We start from the raw sequence: 22,164 nt of genomic DNA on the forward strand, positions 1-22,164 counted from the left end.
TGTACTATACTAAAGAATACAGAAAGGATACTTACAGAATGCTAAAAAGATACTAATGAAAACTCATGACTCTTTCCAGAGTCCCAACACAGCTTGGCCCTGATTGGCCAAAGAGTGAAAACAACTCTCACCAGAATCCAATAAAACAATCACCTGTGGGTAAACAATCTCCAAACACATTCTAAAGCAGCAAAACACAGGAGAAGCAAATGAGATAAGAATTGTTTTCCTTTTTCTCTGAGGTTTCTCAGCTTCCCAAACCAAAATCCTGGGTGAAGGGATTTCTCAGAAAATATTAATGTGACAAGGTTACATATGACAAAATGAGAAAAATGATAGAGATGTTTAAAGATAAGTGGTCATGGTGTCACTAAAATTATTGGATTGACTATGATGGGTTCTCTAGTGTAATTTCAGGTATTCTGGATTCTTACCAGACCATTTGAAAAGACATTCAGAAATAAGCACTTAGACCACGCACACAACTTTTTACCTGTGATGACTATGACTTTCTTGATATATCCCAGAGACAGTCTGGGAAAAAATATTTAAAAGAGAATATTCTTGCACTCACCTTCCTGGGTAAAACAATAATAATAAATCATATAATAATCTGATATAGCTGATAATAAAAATAATAAATCAGATATTCCTGATATAGGTGATTTAAAGAACTTAGGTCATCATTTAGGCTACTTACAGAAAGGTCAATTAGATTATCTGTGAACAGTGAAGGATAAATTAATCTAGCAGGCACCAAATTGCACATATTCTACTGCAGAGATGCAGAAGAAACTTGAGCTGCTCTCAGATGGCAATGGACCCATCCCATGCTTTGGAGATGAAGCTGCAGGTACCACCTGAATAAATAATTTGGATGAGACTCTCCAGTAGAATTCTTCTTTCCTGCTGAAGCTGGTAAAAGCCAGATCATTCAAGGCATTTGATTTTCCCAAATATATGGCTTATGTTTAAAGTCAGAAGTAGAAGCTTGTTAAAAACAAAGGGAGAGCCAATCTGATTAAAGCAGTAGAAAAGACGGGGTGGTTTATAATGAAAGTTTATGAGCTTGTCTACTTTCACAGGGTAACAATACTAAGATACTTTCTTTAGTTTCTGCAGATGCAGAGCATGTACAGATGCAAATATAGATCTAAAAGTCTTGCTTGCACATAGATATTTCTAACTAGGAGTATTTATAGAAGCCAGGAGAACAGAAATATTTTAAATTTTAATCCCAGCAAATAAAATAGCTAAGGTAAATTATTGTCAGATGAGATGCAATTAATTTACTGTTTTAAAAATCTGAATCATTTATCACACCATATTTTGGGAAGTCAATTCAATGAAAGATTATGATAAAAGATGAGCAAATACTAATGGGTGAATATTCAGAAGTGTTGTCGTTTACACCAATAAAGTGTTATTTACACTAATAAAAATGTGTTAAGGGTGAAACAAATTATTTAGAACTACCATTGCAGGAACAAGAGGGATGTTTGTGTTTACATATTTTTCATGGAAAATATAATGCACCTGTAGCCTCCATCTGGAGCATCAGTGAGTTACCACATAGGAAGTTACAAAAAGCTGTTACAACATTTAGAATTAGAGAAAATTATAAACCTTTGTCCCTGCCATTTTCTTCAAAATGGTAATTATCTTCAGATTTGAATTTTTTAATGATCTAGAAACTATTCAGTACCCTTTTGTCTGTGAGTTCTTTATTGTACTTCTTTTTCTGATTGGACTTTTCTACTAGATTTTATAAAGACAAGCAAACAGGAGAGAAATGTATTAGAACACTGTAAAAAGTTATACTTTACTCATTAGATTCATAAGTATAACATGCAAACAGAGCAGTTTTTAGTTCAGCCAAGTGTGTCTTATTTCATAATGTCTGGAATAAACTTCAGTCATGGTTATGAGTTTGCCATCATGATTGGTAGCTGTACCTAAATCACACATACATTGTGCAAGAGATCATAACTGGAAGTATTTAATTCACAACCTATGTTTCTCAGCTAGCAAAGCAAGGGGATCCATTGGAGTGAAATGAAACTGAAACAGATCACAGGCCTTAAGCCAGTAAAAAGAAAATAAAGTATAAAAGCACTGCATGGCTGCAAGCCAGTGAATGCTCCATCATGCTGTTGTCAGCCTCCTCCTGTGGCAGTGGCCAAAGAACCCTTTATATTATGGTCTGTGGGTTGGGCTCCTAAAGCTTGAGCTGATAATACCTCTGACACACACCAGTGCTTCCTGCTGCTGTCACATGCAGTGAGCAGGATGTGGCCTGGGGGAGCTCCTTCCCTCTCAGCTCCAGCTTGAGAGCCCCAGCAGCGCCGGGATCTGCGGAATGGCGCGATAGGCACCGGGGTCCCTGAGCACCATCCCCAGCTCCTCCACTGTGGGCAGCCTGGCAATAAGAGAAAAGAAGGGGGTTAGGTTCATGTCAGGAATTTTTCAATATCTCAGTAACTGTCAATGTTCTACAGAAAGAGAAAATAAATGGGAGTTGAATTCTACAGAAACCATGTCAGTCACTTGTCTAACAGGGCTGGATAGGGCCATTAAATAGTAGTTACTGACTGTAAAAATTCTTTTTCCGTGTTTCTTTTTCTGTGAACTTACTGTCATTGTCACTGTTCTTTCCCTCCCAAGTAAACCAAATTATAACATTGTCTGTATCCTATTTTCAGCCTTTGGAGGACATAGTCCTATTACCATTATGCAAGTTATTTTTGCTTTATATAGTCTGTAGCACAAACTGTAATTCACTGCTGCTGAATCAAGGCTGGTTTACATATTTGCAATACACTATAGTTTTCTTGCAAAAAGTCTTATGGAGCCATAACTTCACATGCAAGATGTTGTTCTGATTGTGCTGCAAAAGGATCAGGCTGATCTAAAGCTTAGGTACTTTAAATACCACAAAAGCACTTCTGGAATCAATATGCTTTAAAAAAACATCAGGTAAAAATACAGAACTTTTTAGGGGAGAAAAACAAAAGAATGACAATTGAAATGATGAACTAAAAATATACTGCATCTATTTTTCTGAGCTCTAGAACTATTTTATTTTTTAAAAATTCCAGGAGGAAAAATTCATTGTTATACCAGATTAAAAAAAAAAAAAAAATGGTAGCTTATGCCCAAAGTATTGAAACATATTAATTATTTCAGACAACAAAATTACTTTTGAAGAAGAATATTTGTACATTGTAGTTAATCGTAGTTAATCTGACTGCTCTTTAAAATGCACAAAATTCCACACGATATACTCAGATGTTAAGAAAAAATTATATTGTTTCCATTGTGTTTGGAAGTTTTATTCCCTCTGCACCATTACTTTATTTCTGTTTATTTCTGTTAGAAACTTGCCCTTGAATTGCACATAACAAATGCAAGGCTGTAGGCATCTCTTCCTGTAAATACATGTTTTTATATCTAGTTTGGAATATGCAATTTGCCAAAAATATCAGGTGACTCTTTTTATGAAGTGCTTAGGAGGTTTTAGTGCATTCATTACACATGTTGAACTAAATGAATTAAATGGCTGTGCTTGAAATGAGAGGCTGCAAATAAAAAATGCACTTTGAGGGTCAGAAATCTGTGTAGATCCTAAACTTACTAATGTTATAAGTTGAATGATTCAAGTTTGTGTCAGTGGGCAGGCTACAGCTGCTGCTCTCGAGCTGGCATTTTCTCAGGCTGCCAGAAAGCATCTGCATCACTGGGCATGTTCTGTATATTCGAGTGAGAAGAGCAAGAGTTGCAGGACCTTTCCTCTCTGCAGCCGATCACGAAGGACAGCAGACTCAGAGAGTTTCTCTACAGCTCCCTCAGAAATTTCACAAGAAATTAGAAGTAAGGATGATCTCCTCTGCAAAAACTTTTCTAATGTAAGAAGCAGGGTTAGTGGTACAAAGTAGTAGATTAATTAGAACTTGGCGATCCTGGAAGAACAGAGATCCATATGGAAGTTCTCAGCCTCAGGGAATCAGGCATACAGGTATTTTGTGTCATATGAGCTGGGGTGCTTTTTCCCCCCTTCTTTTGATTATGAAAGTTTGCTGGCTTTTTTGCCTACAGCTAAAGAGAGAAAATATTTATAAGCTTTTTATAAACCTGGGACAAAAGGTTTTGAAGTTACTGACAAAGAGCAGCAGTAATAACATTATGGACTTATAGGAGGCAGATAAATAAGAATATCTGTAAGAAGAAATATATTTAAATTTATAAGCATTTGTACTCTTCAGTGACTTTCAAATAATTCAGTAGGGATGTTATGTGTTCCTATTTACAGGAAAATCTTTATATAGTCTAAGTCAATAAGACTTTTGGCAGAGGATTCAATAGTAAATGACATTTGAAAAAATGTTTTAAGATTGCATGTGTGAAGCAACAAGTTAGGGATCTATCTACTTGCAATTTTTCATCTCGGGAATATATGTCAGAATTCAATGTAGTAATGATTTTCTATATTTTTCCTATGTCAGAATTTCAGAGAGAGAAGAAATTGAGTTATTTATAGACTTCTCCATAATTATAAATGTGATCCCTATTCAAGGTTAAAAGAAATGGGGAGGAACTATATTGGGAAATGCTTATTAATCATGTTGGATTGGATTTATAGATCTGCCTTTCATAGTGGAAGATGATATACCAGTCAGTAGTTTAAATTGTTTTGTCCTAAAATTATAGTAAAAGTGGCAAATACAAGGTTTTTAACTCAGTTTTTCCTCCATATGCACTGCTTTGCTGAGATATTGTAATGACATTTTTGGTGGTGGAAATAAAATATGAACCCTCATTTTTGATAGTGTCTCCTTCAATTGTGAGTTCTATCAATATTCATAAAACAGAACATACAACATTTATATGATCACTACATACAGCCACATTTCATTCTGGTTACACATGGACTAAAACCACCAAGCACTGCAGAGATTTTGAACCAAGATTTTTAGTTTAATAAGAAATGGGAAATTGGTACACGGTCATGGGAAATATAATACCTAATACTTTATTATTTATATACATATATAGGTAATTGTATGATAACGATCTGTTCAAGTTTTGTGCAGAAAGAAAATTGACAGCTCTGTCTATAATCCTATATTTATTTTCTCAACTTGTCCTGGGTTGATAAGGAAATGAGTTTTTCAAGAAATTGTGGTCAAGATTTAGCCAGTTATTGGTCATTAACTTTTTTTAAGCTTTACAATTATCAATAGTAAAAAGTACTGTACCAACCACATGCTTTAACCAGAAATCTCTGTGTGCTTTTTGTCCTCCATCATGACAGAACCATGAAGGAAAATGAGCCACAAAGACTTCACAAGTGATTCATTGCTTCCATCAAAGCAATATAATTTTAAATTATACTTTCATTTGTTTTTTCCCTGACAGGAGGCATTGTTGATAAGGACCTTCGTCACTACCTCAATCTACGGTTCCAGAAAGGTTCGGTGGACCATGAGCTCCAGCAGATCATAAGAGACAATCTCTACCTCCGCACAGTGCCATGTAAGTAGGCTGGAGATGGACAAACCTGGCTTTTTAGTGGCAATAGCCTATCTGGGTGAGTGCTGCTGAGGCTCTTTGCAATGCATGAAGAGGTGTTCTGTGGATAAAACAGCCTTCCTGTAAATAGATTTGTGGCTTGGTGCCAGTCTTCTACATTACTGCTGAGAAACTCAGCTGTGCAATGCTGATGTTTTCGTGGTGTTTTCAAAGCTGTAATTTCATAAAGTCCGTCTCTAGAATAATAATAATCTTATTTCTTCTGTAGTCTCAGGAAGCATAAATTTAAAGAGAAAAAAAAAGAAACAAAGCAGTTTTCTGGACTGGTTCAGTGGATGTCCAACAGAGAGTTTGATCTGTCTCATGTTTCACATATCTATTATGTAATAATGCCATTGGATTTAGAAAGCAGTAGGGCAACAGAAGAAATGTATACACTGGATTTTGTTTGAATGCAACAGGCATGGCAATGAAACTTTGTACTGTCTTGCATATGTGTTTATTGCTACATAAGTCAATATTCAAAATATTCTGAAACCTCTAAAATAGTTTTTGTTGTATTGACCATTTTCAGCTACTTCAACCGCAGACATAAAATTAAGCAGAGTCACACAAGCTGTGCCCACGTGTCAGGGCCATGCCTTTCAGAACAAATCTACTTGGCTGACAGACAATACGTCATTTAAAATGGACTGAAGTTCCATTATTCTTCCCTCATAAAATAATTGCTTAGCTGACATAAAATGGTTTTGGCAAAAAGGGGGTGCACTTTTGAACTCACAGGCTTGACACTGGAATGATAGGCAGAGGAAGGTGTACTGAGTAAGTGGCTGTGCTATTTACATGGTAATGTGTGGGTACTCTGAAACTGAGTTGTTGTGAATGCTACTGTGTGTTTTTTCTTTCATAATATTAAAGAATGGAGCTTTGAAAAGATTCTCCTAAAAAAATCAATATAAATTCCTAATTTCTAATGTTCCAATTGCAACTGATCAGAAAGGAAGGTGGAAAAAAGCATTTAAAAATTATTACCTGTAGGCAGAAAACAAAAAATGCTATATTTTTGTGAGAGTTATGATAAATAAGGTTTGCCTGAAAATGCTGAGAAACATCACAGCTGAAGTGGAAATGCATGTACAAGAAAGTTTTGAAACTAAATCCCACTTCCAAGGTTGTCTGGGTACATCATTAGCCTATGCAGATTTTTATTATAACCCCAGTCCATGCTCATTAGTGCCACAGGTCCAGGTTAAAGAAGGAAAACTCAACAATATTGCAATTACTGCAAACTTGTATGACAGACACTGTCAGCAATATGGGCACAATGAGTATTTTTGAGTTGTTTTGTTTTCATTCAAGGCAATAATAAAGCGGTGTTAAGTAAAATACAGTTCCCACAGAAGCAAATTTGTCATTCAAAATGTAAGACTACAACCACAAAGACTGCAATTTGGAACCTATAAACAATACAACCTTTTCTTTCTGCCGTGACTTCTCCATCTTCTGTGTCACTTTGGGTTGTTAAGTTCTTAGGTCATTATTGTATTATATAGTGAGTGGTTTTGATTAAATAAAAACTATGTTTTGAAATATATTGTCGTGTTGGAGATGGCAGGTGCTGATTTGCCAGGTAAGTTGGCAAATATTCTTGGAGAGTGGAGGATTCTTTTCAGTAGTAGTGTTAAGGAAAAGAAAAAAAAAAAAAGAAGAAAAAAAAAAAACAAAAACCAAACCCTCTATAGTGCCTAATTGGTATATTTTCTTCAAAACTTTCTTGAAAATTCCATGAAAGTAATCCTTTTTAAAAGTGGGTGTTAAAAAAAATATTATAAATGCAGACAGGACGATATCTCATTAGCTAAAGGATTTTTCATAATCAGTCAAATAAAAAGGATGCCATCACACAGTTTGCAGCCAAAATTTTCTCTAAATCAGAATCGTGGTGAAAATCTTTTTTAAATGCAATTTTACTCTGTCCCCAGCATTCTCGCCTAGGACGGAAAATGTTCTCAACTATTTTATTTTCATATAATTTAATTAATTTTTGAATCACAAACTTACCTTTCAAGGGCATTGGTATTCAAATTCTTCTGCTCTGGGCAGTATTTTGTTTTTAAACTGCGTACATAGTCTGAGTACTGCTTAGTTGTCCTGCCACTGTCCTTAGTATACAGTCGTGATGTTTAACTGACTGTACCACTGCCCCCAAGTTCACTTATGAGTGCACCTAACCAAGAATTTATTATAAATCTTGCAACAGATACCAACACAGCAAAAGCAGCACTCATTTTTGTCAAATACTTGTGCAGAAAAATAGAGAGGGAAACCCAACTGCAGGCAGCATAGACTTAATTTCCAATGATAAGGTTGTAACACAAAGAGGAGAAAAGGATTGAAAAATAGGTGGCAACATTTTTCTTTTAAAAATGCGTCTATAATCTTTGCTCTGTTACAGAGGTATAATTGCCAGTAAAACCACGAGAAGGTTTACAGAGAGTCCTTGACCTTGAGTTTATCTGTCCTCTGCTTTCTGTTCACACTGGCAGCACCAGCCCCAGCAGTGCAGTGGGCACGACCATGGGTTTCTCAGCCCTCTAGGTCAGACTAAGTCATCTTTCACTTGCATTGAACAAGTGAGTATTCTCTATGGAACCAGGAAGCAGAGAACTAATCCATACCTCTTTTAAATCAGGATAAGCAACTTAAATTAGACAACTAAACTAGTATTTAATAAAAACTAGATAAGGTTGGGCTTTGGACTCAACCCTGGCAGTGTCTAAAGCCAGGCTGGAAAGGGCCTTAAACAATCAGCTCAGCTCTAGTGGGAGGTGTCCCAGCCCATGGTAGGGAGTGGTGGGACTAGATGATCTTTAGGGACTCTTCCAATCCCCTAACATTCTGTGACTGCAGGTAAGACTTTGAATTGTCTGTTACACAAGTATACATCCCTGTGTTCACCAAAGAATAGATGGGTCAGAATCACATGATGTGAGGATAATGGGTCAATTCTGCCCTCAGAAATTGTAGCCCCTGGGAATGGGATGGATTGGTTGGGTTTGTGATTCTTAGGTTTCTCTATTTTTGCTAGTGCAGTGTCCCTTTCTAGTAAATGAGAAATGACCATATAACCTTGAGAGTCAAATGCTGCCTTCCATAAATGTCACAGGTCTCAGTGCATATGAAATTGATTTTCCCTGCATTGCCAACATGAATGATATGTATATGTCCCAGGGTGGGTTATACAACTGTATTTGCAGCAGTCAAGATGCAGGTGTTACCAAGACAGCTTTGGGGAAAGAAAAGTTCCTCATTTTCCAGTTTCAGAAGACCTAGCTGAAGTTTGTGTCATGCATTTTCTTCCTCTTTTCCTGGTTGTAGAATTTTAGCACTTTTCATGTCCTAAACTCACTCCTGAAGATATTTAGGAGCACTACTGGGCACTACTACGTTTTACCGTGCCTACAGAAAAATAGGCATGGTGAAATGTGGTAGCTGTCAGCACTGTCTGAGACTATCCATCCAAATCTAGGGATTTGGAGAACAGCCACAAAACACAAGTAGGGCTCTGAATGCTATAGGCAGACAACACCTTAGTCATGCTGCATCTTGTTCTTGGTAGTGCTCTCAGCAGACTGCAGTTGCCACGTGGGCAAGCAGCTTTCCAGTCTTCACTATTGAGAAGAGGTAGCTCTAGCTCTGTGTCATTTCAGGAATAAAGCTTTGAAGGGAGTGAATCACAGGAAAGCAGTTTTGGTAGTGAAACTCATGTCCAGACCTATCTCCTTTGATATGTCCTTTCCAGCAATTGCAAATTCCATTTCTTTAAGAGCTGGCAAAACAGGGTAGCTGTGGTTGAAAATAGAATCAGTGTATGCTTCCTTTACAGACAGGGAATGTGAAATGATAGTGGAAAACATTGTGATTTAACAGCACCATAAAAAATCAAGGACAAGCTGATTCATAAAAGTAAAAAGTCATCCATTAATTGGAAGAGAAGCTCATTGATATCCTCTGGCATATAACTTCAGATTGACAAGAGCTCAGATGGTCTATCTGGCTGCACCACAGGAGGATGCAGCCCAGGAATGCTTTCTTCACAGTGAAAATGGGGAAAAAATAGCTTTAAAAACATTATGGGGATGAGGAAGCTTCCTTCCTAGTCTTTCAGTTTAGGAAAAAAGGGAATGATGTAAGAATAGAGAGGACTGGGTATGTGTATCAGCCTTACTGGATATTGCAGTGTTACCATTAGAAATTGGAGGAAGGATGTTTTATTTAAGACATTTATCACTAGCATAGGAAAAATATTAAGTTTGTAACTGAGTTATATGTTGTATGTGAGTGACTAGGGACAAGAAATGGAATCATTATGAGCAGCAGTTTCCCACATACCAAATTGTGATAACAAATCCTCCTTTTCTTCACCTTTCCTGTCGATGCCATGGGTATTCTGTTTTAGGTGAATATAATTAACACTGCACTGCAAATATGACACCTATGAACACTTAATAACTCGCTTACACTGTGGCTCACTTTTTTCCATGTTCTGTGAATATTTAGATTTAGGTCATTTTGAGTCAACATAAATAAGAGTCTCATTTTCAAATATAGGTTTTTTTCTATTGTATTTGAGTATAGTCTGGTCTATATATAAATTAAACCCACACACTGCAGTGTTGACCGTGTACGATTGAAATTATGTATCTTACAGCATGCTTATGTTTGTTGTCTAGTCCTCTTCACAGAAGAAAAAGTACATGCAGTGATACTTTTTTTTTTCTGGGTGTTGGTTTGATCAATATATTGATTTATAATTTAAATTATCACATTTGGTAAAAGTAGAGCCATTAACTTATATTTCAGTGATACTAAAGTCAATAAGTTATGTTTATACTTGAAGCTGCAGGGGAATTCACACTTTCAGACCTGAAGAAATCTCCATCTGCAAAACAGTGCAAAACAAATAAGGTTATTCCCTCTGTCAGAGAAGTGTAATATATTGGAAAACCTTAGTCTTTCATAATCTACTTCATGGGTAGCAATCAGGAATTAAGAATTTCCAGGAGTGTGTAAGACTTTCTTCTCCCATTGATAGGTGTTATCATAGTTTGTATTTCTTCCAATAGCTTTTATTTTTTTGTCACAAAAATTAGTAAATACTGAATTAAATCCATGTTACATTCTTAGGTTTTTATATGAGGCTTCTAATTTCTAAACTGAGGAAAGTGTTTCAGAATTCAAATGGGCAATAACTCTGTATTGGTTGAGGGTAGCCCAAACTCAGAAGTTTTCTGTGCATAGTTCTGCTGCTCTGGATAAGGTTGTGAGCTATACCTGCCTATTCTATATTTGGACAAAAACGAAGCCTTTCAAATTTTTTTTTGAAAAATGCTTTTTTTCTTCTTGTAAAAAGTATATAGCCAAGAAAATTGAAAGGGAAATGTGTGAAACAGACTTGCCAATGGTATAATATATTTTTCTTACAAGTTTGTTCATGTCAAAAGTATCTTACAAGAGATATTGTCAGTGAAAGAGCTGCCAGTTTGACGTCATATGGAGCTATTGCTAGGATAAAATAACCTGTGCTTAGCATACCATACTGCCAAGAAATGTCTGCATCACTGGAAATAACAGCACCTAGCTTTAATGACTACATTATTCTTCCAGTGTTAGCTATTGCTTAGACTTTGATGGTTCAGAATAGAGCAATGCAGAGCTCTTAAAAATGTTCTTGTTGTGTATCTCATGGAGCACATCTCCAAAGTGTACTTAAAGTGAAGTCACTGGCATCTCAAGCAAGCTCAGGTAATTATGTGAGACGAGGGCCCCACTGTGCTGCTTGCAGCACAGCCACGTGTACCAGAAGATGAGAGAGTTGTCACTGCTTCCAACAATGGGCAGCCTAAATAGAAGAGGAAAAGAACAGCTGACAAAAAGCCACAGGGCACCAACAATGGTTAATTGTCCTGCCTGAGGTGGAGTGGTGGTAAACTGTTGCCTGTGGAGTTTGCTTTCTTTTCCACTGTTGCATTCACTATTCCTAATTACCCACTGAAAATGCACACAGGACAATGACCTGTTTTTCTGAGGGCACTGGGAGCTCCTGGTCAAAAGAATTTGGCTTATACATCTTTGTATGACTTTTCATGTTGTTTTATGAGACCTTTTGTGTGTTTCAGAGCAGGGTAGTAAAGGTTGGAGTCAGCTTCTTCTCCATCAGTTGGTACAAAGCATTGCCTGCGCTCAGAGCATCTTTGGGCTGCAGGCAGGAAGGCTTGCCTTCAGCAGGAAGTGGATAAAAATAAAACCGGGGTAAAACCAATTTTTAAAATGTTTATCAAGGTGAAAATACTATACTGTCTGTTAGTCATGAAAGAGAAAATGTACCTAATTTCTGTCTTTTTTCCCCAGAAATTTCTCAGTTCTACATATTGGGGATATCAGCTTTCAGTATTCAGTAGCTTTTGGGGTACTTTTCAGTAACTAAGTACTCATCTTAAAATAACATGTATGGAAAGAAAATAAACACAGTTCAAGAAGAAGGGGGAATGAATATGTCTGATGTGGCGTAACTGTAGTAGGAAGTGAGAACAGTTGAAACAAAATGAAGAGGAGTAGTTGTGTACCACTTCTGCTATTGTAATTTAAATGTTCCATAAAGGTTGTGTGAAGACATTAGGATGCTTTCATTGGCAGTACAGTTACAACAGTTCTGTTTTTCAGAGATTTTTGCACCCAAATCACATCTACAAGACATTGAGGATGATAATTCTGTCCCCTACTCCCATTCTTTCCATTCCTTTATTCCCTCATTTCTGCTCTTTTAAATACCATGCTTTTCTCCCATTTTAAAACCCAAATAATCCAAAATCAGTAATTTTTTTTTTTTTTTTTGTAAAACAGTGCCAGTATAAATTATTTTTCTAACAGGCAATCTGATGCCCTGCCAACTGGAAAGTTGATACAATGTCTCTAAAGACACTAAAGGTTTAGCAGTGAAAAAAAGAATAAGAAAATGCTCTGAAATTGCAAACCCAATCTTTCTAAAGCTGCTTTCCTACAAAAGTGTATCACATATTATCATGTCTTCCTTCACTGATGTTACCTGGCATGTGATTTAAAGACTGATATTAAGAATCTCGGGTTGCTTATCACATCTGTCTGGAATTATTTATATGTGATATAATGCATGCATAACTCCAGATGAGAGTTTAGGTACAACAGTTTTGCTGATTGTCCCCAGGAATCAATAAGTGTTTATTTCAACTTTGGGGAGGCTCTCTAGTGTTGCAAAATGGGTTCTTTAATTCACATGATACCAAAAGAATAAAGGATAGTGGTATTTTTAAATGAGTTTTTATGATAGCCCTAATTTTATTGATTACTAGCAGCAAACTAGAAGGGCAGAAGCACGAGTCTGGTGAAGTACCTTGCCTCAGCAGAACAAGAATAGAAAACAATAGAAGAGGCCACAAATAACTTATTTCACAAGTACAAGTCATAGTTCTTGAGTAGCCTAAAGCAGGTGGAAGTTTGTGTAGAGGTTGTGTCTCCCTAAGACAGTAGGCTTTTCAAGCCTGAAGGTCTTAGATATACTACTGACCTTTCTCCTTAAATGAACAAAGTATCATAGAAATTTAAGAATTACAAATATGGTGAACAGAACTTGCAGCTTTGTTAAATGTAATCTTCCTGTGATTTCTAGCTTTTTTTTTTCCTACATGATCTTTCCAAACTGCCTTTTGATGTTAAAAGATTTTAAAATATATCCTCTAGGTAAACTTAGTCTCCATCTGCAGTCAAATAAGTTAAAAATAGATTTTTTTTCTTAAGGTAAGCTGAGATACTCTAAATATCTGTTTTTTCTCAGTCTGGAGAAGATAAACTGTCAGAGACAGTGGATAATCTTTACTTGGTGAATTTTAACTGAAGAACAACTGAACAGTGAACATGGAACACCAGTAGCTGTCCTTAGAGATTCAGAACAATATCATCAATTAAAAAAAAAAGAGTTGTGTAAAAGAACCAATATTCTGGATTGAATGACCAGTTAAACTACTAAATCTGTATTTGCATAATTGAACAAAAAGGTCCAATATCAGTTTTGAGAGGATCTGCTTATTTTGTTGTTTTTTTTTTTTTTTCTTTTCTGGGGCTTTCATGTACAACCATAAGAAAAGTGAATGAGGGACAGTGATGAGGGATCCTGAATGGATCATCTGGTGCCTGCTGAGAAATGTATGTGAATTGGTGAGCACTTTGGCCAAGTTCACCAAATAACCAGCCTCTCACGTTTCTGTCTCTGAAGTGCCTCTGCCATTCAGAGGTCTCCTCACACCAGCTGGAGCCCAGGTCCTTTTGGCTTGTTTGGACACTGTGCTCTGTGCCACCACTCCCTTCATTCAAAAAGGTCACTAACTACATTCAGGGCAAAAACTGCATTCAGGATATAAACAGCTTTACGTGTTTTTTCAAGATTTAAGATTTTCCCACCTGTAGAAAGGAAGGCACAACTTTTTGCATATTTTCTGTGTCTTACACAAAAGGAAAGAATTTCAACCTTCTGTGCATAAGCTCAGGTCAATGGACAAGCCTCTAGTGGCACCATGTTTTAGATTCAAAAGTACCCTGGCAAGAATAAATCCCTTTGAGATTAAAAAACATTAGAGAAGGAACATTACAGAGATGCTGTAACACCTGAAGAGGAGCTTAAGACATGAAGAGTGAATAAAACTTTGGTTTCATCTATAGGGGTGAGATTAATTTGTAATTTACTGGCTGAAAAACTGTTATGAGGAAACTCCTTTTCTGCAAGTCCTTTTCTTTTTATTTTCCTGTATCCTGAGGATATTACTGTCCTGGTTTTGACCCATGACAGTTTGTCAAAACTTTGTATTTCTCCTTTATGTCTAGGTTTTGATTCTACCTAATGCATTTTTCTTTTTCTAATGTATTACTGTTATTAACACATCAACCTCTTGACTAGCTATCAATCTATTAAGGATTATTCAAATAATTCTGTCAAATTTATTTCATTGAGTCTGAATAGAGAAACTTTCTTTCTGTGGAGATGGCAGAAATATATTTTGGTTAGAAAAAAATAATTAGAATAATGCAGGGGTTCCAGACCTCTGTATTTCAAATGAAAGCAAGGATCTGGATTTAAATGCAGAACAGTGTTGTAATTTTAGCTTTTAAATTCTTTTCTTTGAATTTTAAAAGCTTGCATGGGCATATATTACAGGGTCTAGAAAACACTCTGCTTTTCAGTTAAGAGACCAGATTTTTTTAGTACTAAATTTCACAGTAAATTACATTTGCTGTTATTATTTACTATTTTATCAAAGTGTCTTTATTGAAACTAATCACTAATACCTGTTATACTGTTGCTAAGATATTTTCACATTGCTCACAAAAATAGTGGATCGTTTCATATGTAGGAAAGCACAAAATTTACTCTAGGCTGCTGAAGGTGCAATCTCCACATATGTTGTAGTGGCCTTTAGCTAGTGACAAAATGCACACCAGCACTCACTTTACCTTATCTGTAATTTCTGATTCCTGATTTTGATTTTGACTGGTTATCAAGCTTTATTTTTCAGCGTGGTACGACTGTGATTTCTTCAACTCATATTGGTACTGACTTGAGTAGATGCTTGACCAGTTATTTCACTTGGCATTTTTTAATGCAGAGAAACCCAGATTTTTTTTTTTTTCTTAAAGCTTTAAATCAAAACCAAACCCTTTTTGTAAAAATTGATTTTTTTTTTTTCTGCGGAAAAGTCTGTGGAGTTCTTCCTGATCACAGGTGTGTCACAAGTCTTGCAGGAAACTTCTGCCTTGTTATGATTCATGCATTTTCACAGAACACTTCATTTAATTGGGAAATGCACATTGTATTGTACACCTTCTTGAAGAGCTCTTAGAACCCAGAAAACAGGCTGTTTAATTACCTTTAATTCATTGGCAATTGTATGCTGCGGGGGCACTCAAAATGGTGATTTGGCAAGATTTCCTTTCTTACGTAAAAATAGAAGTCGTTTTTATATACAACATCCTCGTAGTAACAGCATCTATTGAAAAAAATTCTCTTGTTCCCTTAGAGATGTCCTGCTTTGACTCTCACTGAGATGCTGAGTGGTTCTGAGTCTCTGCACGTGGTTGGCTCCATGTTTCTAAACCCTGGCTGACTCCCTGCTCGTGTTTCGTGTCTGACTCCGAGCCTGCCATAAGTGATCAGGGAAAGGGAACTTATGACTTCAGGCTGTAGATTTCACACAGGTTGCAGAAGGTGGCTTTAACCAAAGCTGATGCTTAGGGAACATTTGTAACTTTTGTTCATACAGTAAGCAAGGCATATTCCCAAATATACTTCATGATTTATGTCCTTTAAATAAGCTGCTGCAGCTACCTTTTCAAGAATAGGATAAAAATCAGGCTGGTTTCAAATTTCTCTCCTTCTCTCTCCTGTGAGGACATGGTGAAAGGTACAGCTGAGTAATGAGTCATTCTACTATCCAGGGTTTCATTCAAGTAATATGTGAAATGTTAAGTTCCCCATCAATTACCAAAGATTATTCCCCCTTGTGTATCATGTGGAAGGAAGCTAGCTGTATTATATATGATCTAATCTTTAGTTTATCTTTGTGTACTTCAAAAATAATGATTATTTCCTATAAAGCTTCTAAACTTGCCATGAGATCATTAGTCACTTTTATCTACACTGCAAATGCATCTCTACTTGTATTAAGAGTTGGGCACCAACAAACTATTATTTAAATACACAGTTAAAATTGCACTGAGTCAGAAACATGGCACTTGGAGCCAGAAACAATTTAGTAATCTGGACTGTAAACTGTCAGAGAATAGTTGTTGCTCTGTTTTTGTACTTTATAACGCAATTTCCTGGAAGAAAGTGATGAATTTTGGAGAAAATCCTTTCCTTCATCTTCACAAAAAGAGAGCATCTAATTACTCCTTTCCTGTAGTTATCCTTTATTTGCTTTGCCCAACTCTGGCATGTCTGGTAGGTTTTTGCAGGGAGCTTTAATTTTCAGAATCTTCTGAGTAAGATACAGGGTTATTTCTGTCCTGGACCAGAACTGTTCAGTCTGAACTGGAGAAAGCAAGTGAAAAAAACCACAGGATATCTGAGGGAATCAGTCGTGACCTTGCTTCCACTAGCTTTCATATTTAAAAAAAAATATTAGAAGTCCACATGGCACTATGTTTCTAAGAGCATTTTTCCCTATACAGTTGAGGAAGGTAACCAAGCTCTAAGTTTCAAAAAATTTGTTTCTGTTAAGTAATTCCTACTCTATTTAAATTCTTTTAAAATTCTGAAAAAGCACCAAAGTCTAAAAGAAAAGAAAAGGCTTCTGCAAGATGCAATTATATTGTCTCTCTTTGTCCCTCTTTCTTAAATGTGGGAGATTTAAGCAACAATAATAAACATGAGAAAATGTTAGTTCTTGTATAATCCTCCATTAGCATCATAAAAGAAAATTCTGAATAAAGATTAAACGTTTATTTTTTAAAAAGGAAAAGGCTTCCTATTTAAGTTTTCTCTTCTACAAAACAAGGAAGCTTGAATGATGAACACAGAGGAAAATGGAAAAGCAAAGCAGAAGAGTTTGTTCAACAAGGGAAGGTGAAAGAATCTGCACGAGGCATGGGGCAGCCTTGGATGTGCAGACAGACTGGGGAACGAGAGGATGGGAAGCAGTGCCCAGAAAGAAACCTGGGGTCCTGGTTGATGCAAAGTTAAACATGAGCCGGCTCATTAGTCAGTGCACTCTTCTAATGGTAATTTTTACTGAGTTTGGAAACATGAAGAGTTGCTGAGGGCATGTTTAACTGTGTTATGGCCAGAGGCCAGATCATGCTCTCATAGGAGCTTTCCTGACTTGTGCTGGAGCTTCCCGAGGACCATGGCGTTGTTGCCATTGTTAGGGACACATTATGTCATAAACTGCCATGTAAAGTGCAACAACTGGAGGTTTGTTTTTTTCTCTGCTTTGCAAATATCTGTGCTCATAAACTGTTACCAAAGACTAGGCAGAAGTTTTAAGAGTTTTAAAAGGATGATGATGGATTTGGGGAGACAGTAAGTTCTGACCAAACAATGCACTTCCTATCCTCCCATGGAGTGACACCTCTCAGGTCTCAGGGTGCTGAGACAGTATCAGACAATGAGGCACTCATCTGTGAAGCCATTGGGTGGTGGAGGGAATATCAAAGATAACTGTAGAAGGTAAATTTGTAAATGTTTGTATAATAAATTGAAAACTTTCTACAGTTTCCTGCCTTTTGTTAATATTCATTCTGAAACCAGATAATTGGTTTAGGCTGAAGATCATCTTAAATCCAGTTACAAATATACATACAGTTCAAAAGAAAAGGCTTTGCATTTAATTTCTTGATTTTTGATGTGATTACTGTTTTTTTACCATTTCTGCTCTGACCACTCTTAAGGGAAGGAAGAAAGCTACCACCTTGTTTTGGTTTAAGCAGTGAAAATAAACTGTAAGTCACTTGGGGAATGACTTTAACCCACTGATTAAGAATAGAAGGAAAATTACACAGGAAGTGTACAGAGAAACAGTCATAACCTGGAGCACAATTTTTACTGTTCAAGTGAAATATCATAATGAAATTTCACTGAGTTAAAGTGAGAATTAATTTCATTCTCTATGTCTCCTGAAGAATTTTGTTAAATTATTACAGTCCTTAGCTTTCTGCAGGTTAGTAAATAATGCACCTCTTCCCCAGATAGTACAGTGAGCTTTATAGCAGCTTAATTTTCTTTCATTATATGATTCCATGTGGGCCCTATAAAGATGTGATCTGCACAACACTAAGAGTCTTTCAAAGCTAAAGCTTGAACAAATCAATGTCTTCAGGTCCACTAAAATCGAGCACAAAGCATGTTACTTTCCTGGACAGAAGGATTAATTCTGTGTAACAATACACAGAAAGAAGAAAACAGTGAACAATTATGGAAACTAGTCTCAACCTGATGATTCCAGAAGTCATTCACAGGAGGCTCTGTAGTGCTCTGGCTCTGTGTTCTTCCACTCCACTTTTATTCTGGTGCAGATCATGGTACAAGATAGAAAATATCTTTTCTTCCTGTTATTTTGTCCAGCAGAGGTGTTTTGACTGGGTTCACAGAAACTGCATTTAATTTTGTGCCATATCAGTGCAGAAAGAGAAGAGAAGGGGGATTTTAGTGTGAGAGAGGAACATTTAAAATATGTAGGTCTGTTTTTTGGTTCAAACCATGTATGCACCTGTCTGTGCAGAGCTGCTCTGTTCCCCATGGTTGTGCACTGTCCCTGTCCAGGCAGTATTGTGCGCTGCTGCAGCACGTGACAGACAGGGAAATCTGTCTGCATGCAGTACTCCATATGGTGCTGTAGTCTCCCTTCATATCCCAGTTCTTTCATACCCCAAAGAGGCATCAGGGAAAATGTGGGAACACAGTTTCCCTGGCCAGTATGGTGTCCTCATTAACAATGCACAGTCCTAAGCATTTCAAGGTGATGGCTGTGTCTGTGCCAGAAAAAACAGATGGAGATGAATGGAAAATAGTGACCCTCTGGGCTGGTGGGAAGGGATTTCTTTCCCTTCATCTCCACTTATAAAAACTTATGATGTAGTTAAATGTTCCATTTGTTCATCTCCACTACTCCATCCCTCTCCTACAGAAGTGTACTTCTAAGCTTATTTACCAATGACATGTGCTTCCAAGTTTAAGATAGAAAAACTGATTCTGAATTATATAGCCAAATTTTCACTTCTGGAAGCTGAAGTATACCACAGAAACTTGGCAAATACTGTTCTGCAGTATTATATCAGAGCAATATTCAATATATGTGTCTTTGCACACATATTTTTGAAGTGGTTTTGGGGGTTTGGGTGGTTTGTTTTGTTTTGTTTTGGTGTTTTTTTGTTGTTGTTTTTGCTTGTTTGTTTAGTGGTTTGGGATATTGTTGTGGTTGTCTGTTTTGGTACAGTTTGGGGTTTTGTTTGGTTTCTGTGTTGGTTTGTGATTTCGGGGTTTTTTGCCTTTGTTCTGGGGTTGGTTTTTTTTCATGTTCTATGTAGAATTACTTAAAATATTAGGAGTTAAGAGTTTGGGTTTTCTTCTCATTGTCCTTGTCAGATTTGGGATTCTGGCCCACTGCTTTGTTAAATCTGGGCCATATACCACTTCTCCTTCTAAAAAGCTTGAGCAGAAGAAAACAGTCACAGCCATAAAGTGTGGAAGAGATTAGCAGTAAAGAGCTCACCCTCACCTTCCCCTCACCCTCCAGCTCCTCAATAAGTTCTGCAGTAGCACAGGGGAGAGATGAGTATTGACAATCAGTCTGCTCTCACTTCACGGCCAGAAGTACATGAGCATGACTTGCCTGCTCATTCTCTGCAGGCACCAATGCCACTCTGCTATAAATCTCAGCTTGTTTGCTGTCCACAGAGGCAAGGATTTGGTTGTCTAAATGTCACTGTATCCAGAACTGCTGCAGTAATACTGTTGATTGTGTAGATTCGTGCTATTTATTTTTCATGGCTAACACTTGAATGATGGGTCAGGATCTGTAAGATATTTCAGATGAGTAATGCTAGGAAATGCTATTAATTAGAGCATTGGTGATTTGAGTTTGGTTATTTGAGGAAGCAGCTTATTTTACAAGAATGCAAAGAAAAGGGGTTGGCAATCAGATAAACCCCTTCTTAACTTCTTAATATTCTTTTCTGTTTCATTTGTTTGTTGGTTTTTTTCTCCTAAATTGTATTACTCAAATGAAAATTCAGTGCATGACAACTAAAGTGTGTCTAACAATTCCATTTCTTTTTAAAAAGGCTGAATTTCCTATTTATCCCCTGGTGCTTCAGTCTATGAAAATGTTACATTAATTATGATTTTTGCTGTTCCCTGTTGATACTGCCTGGAGTTATGCAGTTGTTGTATTCATGCATGTTGAGACAATGCAATGCCTGCATGTATTGCAGAGTGGAAGGGGTCCCTTGTGCTCTTGGGGGCCACACACAGCACCTTGGAAGGTCAAGGTCTAAAGTGTAGTGCTCACAAAGATTTTGGTAGAGCAGGGGACTTGGGAGGGTCAGAAGCTGTGCTTTACTGATGTAACAGCTGAGTTAGATCTGCAGGTAGAACTCTTCCCATCCTCTTCTGCAATTTATTTTGTACAATGAATTTTAAGTTATTACTCTTAAGAGTTTCCAGTAGTTTGAATACACACCAGCAACAATTTCTCTGTCAATCAGTATTCATTACTGTTGAGAATTTTTAGAAATTAGCACAGTTTCAGGCTTTAACCTTGTTATGATAGCCAGGAAACATGAAGTTCCTTTTCCAAATGATAACTGAATGCTAACAGCTCTCTGGATGTTACTGATGTAAATTGGCACAACTAGCTTTGTTCAGTGTTGAGCTAAATATGTTCCTGAAATTTCAAAATAATTAAAGTTTTGAAGCAGTTTTCTGTAGAGATTTTTAAATTGCTTTGTTCTCCTGAATTACAAAAGAAATTAGCTAAAAGTTTAATCATAGAACTGTAAAAGGTTGCAAATCTGAAAAGCAGGAGCAGCTTTATTGTTTTTTTGAAATAATGTAGTTATTGCCATTTGCATAGTTTAAAAAGAAACAAAAAAAGCCCAAAACCCAGTGCTCACCCTAAGACTTAAATTAAGAGAACTGTTTCCATTCATTTTTATGTTTTTGAAATAATTCACTTTGCAGGCTAGTTTTGCAGCATGGTGCAGATTGTCATAATTGCTGCCTAGGAAGGCACACCTTTGCCAGGGTCGTTTTTGTCACTTCTCCTTGTTTATTTCTTTGACCTTTACCTCTGAGAATAAATGTCATGTTGTGGCTTAAGCATTATTATAAGCAATAGCATGCCTGAGTGCAGCTGTAATTGAGGATCTACCTGTTCTTCCCCTTGCAAAATTGGTGCAGGCTTCACAGCTAAACCCAGGTGCTCTGATCACAATCTGGGGCAATTTGGAAAGCTGAAATTGTCGTGGTCTCATTTTCATAAAATTATTTTGATAGGGCCATTTTAGCCCACATATGCCTCTGAAAACAGAAGCAGAGCAGAAAGACCTGGGCCAGCACTGTTCACATAGGCAAGAGATATTTATTTCCTTGAAAAAAAGAACAGTGGGTACTGGAGAGAGACTGTGGGGTTTTTTATGCTGGGTTTTGCTGGTTTGTTGTTCGGGTTTTTTTCTTTCTTTTTTAGTGTTCATTCACACTGGTTTTCTGCATAAGGACTAAGAGCCAGGAAGGTGTGAGATGAGGCTGCACAATGATGATGGGTTCAGAGACAGCAGCAGGGAAGATGGACAAGGAAGCACTCTACAGTAAATGAAAATAAGAGGTTATATTTTTCACAAGACTGAGTGAAGTGGCAAAGCTGTGGGGAGAGTAATGTGACAGGATTATTAAAGATTTCATTATAATAGAAATCAGAAAGAACATGAATTAAAACTGCTACACTGACATTTTCTAATTTTTAGTGCTATGGTTTATAAGTGTAGTAATTTTCTTCTGTCATAAGTTGCAGTGTAGAGATAGTCATATAACATTTTTAAATTTTTTTTCCTTGC

At 36.8% G+C, this 22,164-nt stretch overlaps 1 protein-coding gene across 10 annotated transcripts in view; it reads left to right on the forward strand.

The window, feature by feature from the left end:
• The window catches only part of MAGI2 (membrane associated guanylate kinase, WW and PDZ domain containing 2), a 698,553-nt gene that overhangs the window by 204,893 nt on the left and 471,496 nt on the right, over positions 1 to 22,164 (forward strand). For all 10 annotated transcript variants that reach the window (XM_064421909.1, XM_064421908.1, XM_064421910.1 and 7 more), the window contains exon 2: positions 5,416 to 5,532. In XM_064421909.1, coding sequence (XP_064277979.1) covers positions 5,416 to 5,532 — 117 coding nt within the window. The remainder of the gene's footprint in view (positions 1 to 5,415; positions 5,533 to 22,164) is intronic.

This window comes from Passer domesticus, chromosome 5, assembly GCF_036417665.1.
Source record: "Passer domesticus isolate bPasDom1 chromosome 5, bPasDom1.hap1, whole genome shotgun sequence".
Classification (NCBI taxonomy): Eukaryota; Metazoa; Chordata; class Aves; order Passeriformes; family Passeridae; genus Passer; species Passer domesticus.